Source organism: Hylaeus volcanicus, chromosome 6 (assembly GCF_026283585.1).
Source record: "Hylaeus volcanicus isolate JK05 chromosome 6, UHH_iyHylVolc1.0_haploid, whole genome shotgun sequence".
Taxonomy (NCBI): domain Eukaryota; kingdom Metazoa; phylum Arthropoda; class Insecta; order Hymenoptera; family Colletidae; genus Hylaeus; species Hylaeus volcanicus.
Genome location: NC_071981.1, coordinates 13,617,992 through 13,627,410, shown reverse-complemented (window position 1 = coordinate 13,627,410; position 9,419 = coordinate 13,617,992). Strand labels below are relative to the sequence as shown.

The following is a 9,419-nucleotide window of genomic DNA, read 5'->3' as shown; positions in this document are numbered from 1 at the left end:
TCATAATTCTTGTAATCATGGAAGCATAAAATGTTATCTCAATGATAGATAAAGTATTGCTCCCCCTAGCAAAAAGGCTATTAACTTTAGGCCAACCTAATTAAATAAACAACTGCGTGGACTGTGCGACTAACCGCTGTTCCCCTGTTTCAGATGGAGAACCAAGGCTTCGAGGAGGAGCCAAGAATCGAAGACCCTGGTTACCCCCGCCTACGACAATCGCCTACCCAGGAATCGCAGACCTACGCCATTCGTCCAGCAAGGATCGACATCTTCTCATCGTTGTCGAATCCTGACGGCCACGTGTACGAGGACATCCTGCCTGCCGTTGAAGATGTCTCAAAGACCTCGCACCCGTCCACTCGCGAGTCTCCTAGATCCACGAGCACCGAACGCGTTACCTACGAAGAGACGCCTGTTAGGAAAGACGTCTCGGTCTTCCGTCGAAACCTCACGCTGCCGTTTCGTCATGGCGGCCTCGATACGTCCACGAGTTCTTCCGTTCGCGTGACGAGTCGCGAGAAAAATGTCTGTCGCGAGGACACGGAAGCGAACGAGGACGCCTTGACCCATGAGATCTCCGCTCGATCGCAGTCGATCGAATGCAGGCCGAACAGGAGACGCAGGAAGAAGGACTGCAAGCACTGTAGAAGCAAGGCTGCAGCCTCTAACACTCCTCACGAGATGGATGACAGGGAACAGAAGGATACCGTGCTCAGGAAGAACAGGGATAACGAACAGCAGCAAGGTCAGCTTTCTACCGATAGTCCGCGAACCATCCTGGAGGACTATAATTTTGGTAATCAGGGATCGCCGAAAGAAGAGTTTCCTAGGAAAGGAAATAATCCTATGACGGTGTACACGATCTCTGAAAATGTTGGAGGCGACGAAAACACGGGGAAGCTGATAGAATATGAACGCAGTCCTGGCCAGGTTATCGAAGCAAACAATAAGGAAGACAAAGCGTTGATTGCGTCTGAGAAGATCAAGGCTGGGATGAGGGTGAACTCGATCTACTCCCAGGATCGGTGGTACGCCAAGGAGGGACCAATATTCTTCACCGATGTCAAGGAACATGGATCGTTTCAGGTGAGTGGCAGTGCTCGACAAACCAGATTGTACAGGTACTCTCATTAGTCATACTCTTAATCATACTCTTAATCATACTCGCACAATTTAGCTGAACGATAACGAGACATTCGGGAAACTATATGTATTCTTTAATTCTTCTTGAATTTATTATCAGACGTTTATGATACAGTTTATTTAAGTTCACGTGAAATTATTTCATTTCTGACATAGATTTTGCGTATAATTCAGAAATGGACAAAATTATCTTGCATTTAGACAAAAATATTCGTATAACGAAGGAGAGATAAACAGGATTTGTAATAATTGCAAGCTAAATTGTGCAGTCTAATTGTGTTTCACTTTGGACGAATAATAGCTCAACAGTTCAATCGAATAAGAAGTTAGATTGTTTATTTGAGTGTAAAGTCATTATAATTTAGATTATACCACCTCCTGGTCCAGTCTTTCCATTTATGTTTAAATATCACATTTAAATTGGTAAATTAATATAATGTTTTAACCTTCTCTTCTCTTTCTCTATATAACCTAACTTCTTATTCTAATTCCCATTTCTACATACTTCTAATCAATCGAATGAACATTGCATTCAGGTATTATTCGAATAAAATTCTGTCCATCTCTAATACGCATAGATCATAGATGGAGAGTCACTGCTCAGAGAAGTTGAGCACCACGCTTGCGCTGCACAGGCGTAGTATGATTAGTCGCAGCTAGATGGCGTTTCAGAGCATAGGTTTCTCGCAGTAGAAAGTATAAGGGGCATAGCATAAGTACAAACGCCGAGGGAAGCAAAGCATACTTACCTGGCGCAGAGGTTACCGTGATCAAGAAGGCGGTTCCTCCAGGGCGAGGCTTTTCCATTGCACCACGGTTAGGCTGACCCTTGCGAATATCCCTAATGTGGATATCTCGGGCGTATAATTTTTGGTAGTCGGGACTGCGTTCGCGCTGTCCCGGATATAAAATTTTGAAACAAAATTTGTTCTAGATCTTTCAAAATTTTCAATTTCAAAACCTCGTTTTCTTTTAAATTGTTCATCGAGAACAATTGTTTTATTAATTTTTTTATTAATTCACCTAACTCCCGTCTAAAATCATCTTTTCAATTTTATGGTCTCTGTAGTTCTCGTCACCATGGTATTATTTATCTATCAGACATTTTGTCAACTTCAATTTTTCTTTGAGTTCACATTTTTTTTGTGCATTAAATAATTTGCCAATTTATTAATTTCTAGTGGAGAAGGGTTCATTTTATAATTTTAGTTTCCGGATAATTGTTTTGCTTAAAGAGTAAATGTAATTTTGTTTAACCCTAGTCATATTATTTCGTGATAATAACATTATTTTGAAATTTTTTGTCAGCTACAATATTTCTCTTTTTATTATTTCACAGTGAAAAATAACACAATTTAAAAGTACGAAGTATTGCGAAATACAGTGAAAGTATTAAATAGATTACGAAATAGATTACGATCATTTTTATGGCATCTTTACACATCTCTTAGTTTACTTAAGATACTTCATAGACGTCCACGATAATAACATTATTAAGAATAGTCACGTATATCACGATTCGTGGTCGTCGCTCGAACAGTTTTCTTCTTCTACTATCAGAGTTCCTCGCTATTACCTCGTAGTACCATATATGTATTACCATTTCTCAATAATCAAGAAAAGACCATCGCATTTTTGATTGTATCATTTAATATTCAAATTAACGAAACGAGTACACGAGAAATCACACATTATGGATAAATAACGAGACTAAGGTTAACATGCTTGATAAAAGTCACCGGATGTTAGATAAGCCCAACGATACGTGAACTTGATGAAAATAATAAATTAATCCAGAGTCAAATATATAGAGAAAAACTGTTTGAACACTTTTACTTTCTATTTCTATGAAATGATGTCAAAGTTTAACTAAGATAACACGGAATCGTGTAAGTAATAATATAAGAATGACCGACAAATGTATATTAATTGTGTAGATATATTTTCTGCCGCGCGCGAAACGAGACGCATTTCGGTACAAAGGCAGAAAAATAGAGGACAAGGCGAATGGCATCCAGGTTCCCATTACCCGTTGTCGCGTACTTTGAAGTTGTCCTGGGAAAAGAGAACGTCGGCGACGATCGTCGCTCTGAACTCTGTGAACTAGCCGACCCGAAAATTTGTCGTTCACTAATCTTAGAAATAGAACTCAAGGAGGAAGATTCGAGAAGTCGAGATTGGACGAGACCGCACGTCGAGACGTAAGGTCCCCTCCACCTGTGACTATTCCATGCTTCGAAAACACTGACTTGTTCGTTTTTTCTCTTCCTCCTCGCGTACTCCAACACTACAAATACAAATATGTGTATAATATTATACATATATACAGGGTGTCCCAAAAGTCGGGGAGAAGCCGGAAGTGGGGGGTAGCTGAGACGATTCTGAACAACAATTTCCTTTGCAAAAATGTCGGATGGGGCTTCGTTAAGGAGATATTAAGAGAAAACCCCGACCAATCAGAGCGCGCGTAGACCGTTGGAGCGGCCGCGGTAGCGAAGGCTACGCGCTAGGCGGCAGCGTCAATGTCTTTCGATGCACGTCGAGTCGCTTGTTCGCGTACAAGCGCGACCGCCAGCGCGTAGCCTTCGCTACCGCGGCCGCTCCAACGGTCTACGCGCGCTCTGATTGGTCGGGGTTTTCGCTTAATATCTCCTTAACGAAGCCCCATCCGACATTTTTGCAAAGGAAATTGTTGTTCAGAATCGTCTCAGCTACCCCCCATTTCTGGCTCCTCCCCGACTTTTGGGACACCCTGTATATATATATATATATATTGTTATGTGTTATATCAATTATGTATGTTATATATAATATAATGGAAAAGTTAACGCAATATGGTAGTTCGTAACAAATTTGTTTGTCATAGAAGACTGTTGCAAATTTTTTTCTTTTACAAATAATTTATTTGCAAAATTTGCAAAATCGCAAAATTTAATGGAACGCGTTAGTTCGTAAGAAATTTGCTTGCAGATATTCGAGAACCGAAATAAGATAAACAAGTCCTTTTTCTTGGCCGTAGACTAAGAAAATATTCATTGTTTTTACATACTCCGTACGTATTTGTATTACGTCTTCTCGTACCGAAACGAAATGCTATGTTAGTTCAGTTCGGAGTGAAACCATTTCAGTGTTCGAAGCTGGAGCGCGAAATTCACTATTTCGCTCCACAATGAATTACGGTTCAAACAATCTCGCTCCAAAGAATCAATTCACTTCCAGTTTCACTCCAAAGATTTCGGTTCTTGTAACCGGAACAACGACGAACCGGTTCAGTCATGTGAATTACGTTTCGGTTCACATCCTTGACTCCAACATCCACAGTCTACCAATGACTGATCAAATTCTTCACCTGCATCTGTGACATCGTCACTTGTTTAAAAAAAGCCTAATTTATATTTTACCGGTCAAGAATACATGGTTTCTACACTCGTACGTGGCGTCGTTCTTTTCTTTCCTAATCGCTATGCCTCTATCTTGGACGCTATCTAGCGGTATCCCGACGCCACGCTATTGGTTGGCTTTCTCGCGGCGATTGAAAAAAAATGATGCGATTAACGATTTCACCTGATTTGCAGGTTAAATTTAGACGTTAGTGTTTAGCCTGTCAACGCCGGTTTCCGCGGCGAACAGTCTCCTGAGCCAGACGCGACCCTCTTTAGGTTTCGGGCGTCTGGTATTCTAAAGGAGCAAAACGGAACGGAAGTGGAAAACGTCTATCTATAGCCAGACGCTATGGGCGTCTACCTGCGCCACGACGCCTCGCTCAAGCCCATTGTAAGTGATCACGTGCGATTTGTAGTCGGAGAAACTTTGGCGCCGGGGCGCACGGTTGATCAACATCGAATCAGAGAAATAAAACAATTGCAAAAGGTAATCATCGTTATTTATGAACGGTTGCAGGGCCAAAATCCTAATCAGTAACGTACTCGAAACTTGATTTCATTGAAGTCCAATTAGTCATTTAGATAGAATCGTGTTACCAGGCGTACGTACATTAACACTTTGCCGTACGGTGGCGTTAACGATCCTCGATTACCGATACCACTATCTCGGTGTTTGCTATACGCGAGTATTTCGGAATAGATCTAATATGGTAGCTTGATATCTTTTTTTTTTTTTTTTGAATAGTCAGAACATGATCAGGCGATCTCGATAGGTGTACTTCCGTAAAACAAGTTTTGTCGAAGTTTGTTTCGATTACAATACTTGCAGGACAATGCGATACTTATAAAAATTGGAAGTGAAGTAATAAGGATCACGCTATCTAGCTTAAAATAAAAGGAGTAACCAAAGATTAAAATTACAAAGAAAGTTCCTATTTAAAATTAGTCTTAAAAAACATATATAATAGTAAAATCTAGGAGAAAATTTAAGACATGTATAGTATTATAGATGTACATTTAGAATAAAGAAAAAAAAGGAGCTCAACATGAAGACTGAATAGTACTAGGTTGAAAGAAAAGGTACATAACTTTACAAAAGATTATATATTTACCTGTTATAAAATACATATATACAAAATAATACAAAATAATAAAATACATATACAAAATGGACAAGTTACTATTCCTATATAAATTTTATTAACATAATATAATAAAGAGTTTGACAACCTCGACTTACAAATTAAAAAGCTTATTGTTTCGTTATTCATATTAATTAGAGAGTAAGCCAATATTGTAATTCATATTTCATATTAATTAGAGAGTAAGCCAATAAGAATAATGATTAAGTAATACTATGGTAAAAAGTTTAGGAGAATAAATGTACAAAGAGAGCAGCACATAGTAGTGCAAAGTTCAACTTTCTATGTACGCACTTTAATCCAATAAACAAACAAACAAACAAACGCTATCTAGCTCCATCTACATTGATCTAGCGGTTTTTATTTCTACTTCGTGAATTCTTTTTAGATATCGAAATTGTAGCTTCTGGAAAATGTGAATATTAGGTATAGAAAGTAATCCTGTGGCTTTTTATTTAGTCACTTATAACTCTAGTTTAAACAGATACACATTAAAGTACCAACCTTCTAAATCCTCCACCTGACCTCTATTGCGATACACGCATCCATTTATATAAATAACCCAAGTCTCAGTCTGATAGTCATCAAATGTTGCGTACTAGTAGAACATTAATAAGTGAAAATGTATGACTACCAAACGTAATCAGGTTAGGACTTCAGTCATATACTTATAGATTTATTGCAACGTAGACCAGGTCGAGATCTTAGAAGGTTAGCAATTAGTACATAAGAAAATGACAACTGACTATTTCCACTTAAACTAGAGTTATAAAGGGTTGAACGTAAAAGCACAGAATTAATTTTTACTTTTAATACATGTGAGAATGCTGCTTTGTATTGTTTGTTGGTTTGCAAACAAAGGGGTATTTTAAACAAATGTAGCCTTAGCAAACGAACCGCGGAGTCTACGATCGAACGTCGATCGTTGTTGAACGCAGTCAGGTGAAGCGGTACCGCGAGTAGTCAGTATGACTCTGACCACGGCCACGGCAGCACACGTCAGTTTCTTACGCGCTAAAGTCTCAAATCAGGAATCCCGCCGAAAGCAAATAAAACTGTAGTGACCTTTGTTGAAAGAACTCGAAGCAAAATATGTATTCCGTTAGTGGGTGATTTTCCCTATTATTCCTGGCGCGCAAAATCGCGACAATAAAATCCGCAAAAATATTACCGACGGTCTGAAATGGGTACAATACTATTTGAATAATATAAGATCAATCGAAACTGTCTGTAATGATTTATTCGCGATGTTTTATTCAATCCAAATGTTGGTAATACGAGCTGTTGCGTCGAAAATAATTTGACGATGAATTATTGAGAATGAATGAAACATGGATTGTTCGTATAAAAATTCGTAATTCAAAAAAATTACGTGATTGGAACTCTGTACAATGATCCATTCTCACTGTTTTATTCGAATCAAAAATTGGCAATACGAGCCATTTATTATACCGGGTCAATGTGGAAAATAATTCTGTTAATACTGTCAACGAATAAAAAATGCCTTGTTCTGATCGCACAAAATTCGTAATTTAAAAAGCGACGTGGTACATAATCACAGTTCGAATAATTCGGTTAAATTATTCTTCACATTCAACGGACAACAATTTATTATCAACGAATCAAAAAATCGTTTGCTCGATTATTATTAACTTTGCAGCATTTAAATGTCTCCAAACTAAGATTTCGAATTTATTTTTTATTCCTCGTTCGAAACTTTCTATCTAGAATCTTGCCTATTTCTAATGACTGTTCGAGGAACGTTTCCGTAGTCCGCGGTTGAGGTTGAACAAAGTGTTTCGTGAATATGCGGATTACCAGTGGCTGTCGGAAAATTTGCACTTCGTCTCGTTCGTGAACCGTTAGTGGCTAGCAAACATTACCGCGTCTCTATTTGACTACGGGAAACTGATTCTCGAACTCTACCAGACAACAGATAAGCAATTATCGAGGAATCGGTGGCGAGAAACGTCAGTTCAAAGAGAATGCGGTACCGATGGCTGAACTTCAGGTAAAGATGCAGGAAATTGAAAGCCGTTAATGCGTTTACTCATCTATCTTCGTACGATATTTGTATTCATTTGCATTTATTCGTTTTACGTCTCCATTGTACGCTGTTTCACAGTAATTCATGTGACTCGTACAGTGGGTGTAGAATGTATTCGTACACCGATCAATTTCCAAAAAAACTATGTAAAATTGTAATTTATTAACTTATTCTTTATAAACAATGACATTCCACATATTCTCGGAAATCTCTAGAATAGATAGAGTTAAGAAAAGATAGCTATTTATGTAAATTGCAAAATTAACAAGAAAAAAAAACAATAAATGATAGAAATATTGAAGCAATAAGTATTCGCACAATTGTTTAATTTTTAAAACTTCATTAAAAAAAAAAAAAAAAAATTTACATTACTTTATAAGTATATAACACTTCCTTCGTGGGATTTCCTTTTGATTTTGTAATTATTGTAACTCTTCTAAGCATTAAATTAACTAAATTATTAGTTATTTGAAGTGGGATCTTCTTCGATTACTCTATTAGAGCAGTTTTTAAAAGTACTTTACTGGAAATTTGATGTTTTCTAATTCGTACGAAGCTATAAACTAATGTGTTTACTTTACAAACTCTACTGTAAATGGTTACAAATACTTATTGGTACAAATACTTATTGCTTCTATACTTTTACTCACTTTTCGCATTTTTTTGTTAATTTCACAAATTATATTAACTAGTAAACGTTGTTTGGACTATATCCATTTTAGAGACTTCCGTGAATATGTAAAATATCATTGATTATAAAAAAAAAAGAAGTTAAGAAACTACAATTTCACAGAAAAGTTTCTTGGGAAATTGATCGGTGTACGAATACATTCTACACCCACTGTATATAGGGTAAACGTATTGGAATTATATTCGTTATAAGCGATGACACGCACCATCTTCGTGACAGTTGTATAATTAGAACCTATCTAAAAAGCGAAGGGCCCAGAAAGGGTTACGTTTGGCGTGACGTATTTTTTCAGCCGGAGATGGACAAAATTTCATTCGAAAAAAATAACAGGAAATATTGTATTTTATTTACTAACAATAGCTATTTTTTTTTCAGAGGGCGTATTCCCTCCCCGTGCGAACACAAACGCCGTCCTCCCAAAATCGCGTCAACCTACGACGAAGCGTCAGAAGGGAGCCTCCTCCACATCCGGCCAGACTACATAAACACCGCCATGGTTGGACGCTGCATTTCGCGCGGCCTCTCGAAGCTTCCGGATGTACCAGATCCGTCGTCATTCTACTGATCCTTATTTTGGCTCTTTTAGGAATAGGAGGTGTCGCACTCTACATCGTGTTCGGTGAGTGTCAGCTCCACTCAGTGACGCTGCCAGGATTAGTGTCACTCATCGCTGTAACTCACTATGTCACCCTCGTGAACCCTAATGCAGACCGTACGGAATCATTAGCAATGCTTTTTGTACCAGTCCTAATCGTAATTCCTGTAATCTATGATTAACAGCACTAACGAAATTAAAATTACTCCTTCGAACCATTAAGTATTCTCGAGGAACAGAATTCTCAGATGTTCAAGGAACATGATTTGTATAATCTTCAAGGAACATCATTTGTATAATCTTCTTGGACTGAAAGTACGAAGTAGGAGTATTTATTGAACAAGCTAACTAGTAATATGGTCATCAGGTTAAGCCTTAGGTTGTATATTGTATGTATGGATTCATTGCAATGGAG

At 38.0% G+C, this 9,419-nt stretch overlaps 1 protein-coding gene and 1 non-coding gene across 3 annotated transcripts in view; both read left to right on the top strand.

Moving 5' to 3' along the window:
* LOC128878060 (uncharacterized) overlaps nt 1-9,419 on the top strand; it is a 45,542-nt gene that overhangs the window by 30,266 nt on the left and 5,857 nt on the right. For both annotated transcript variants that reach the window (XM_054125891.1, XM_054125890.1), the window contains exons 2-3: nt 154-1,089; nt 8,785-9,028. In XM_054125891.1, the coding sequence (XP_053981866.1) occupies nt 154-1,089; nt 8,785-9,028 (1,180 nt within the window). The remainder of the gene's footprint in view (nt 1-153; nt 1,090-8,784; nt 9,029-9,419) is intronic.
* Nucleotides 1,888-2,049, top strand: LOC128879138 (U1 spliceosomal RNA). Its single transcript, XR_008457571.1, has one exon. It is a non-coding gene; the product is annotated as a U1 spliceosomal RNA (small nuclear RNA).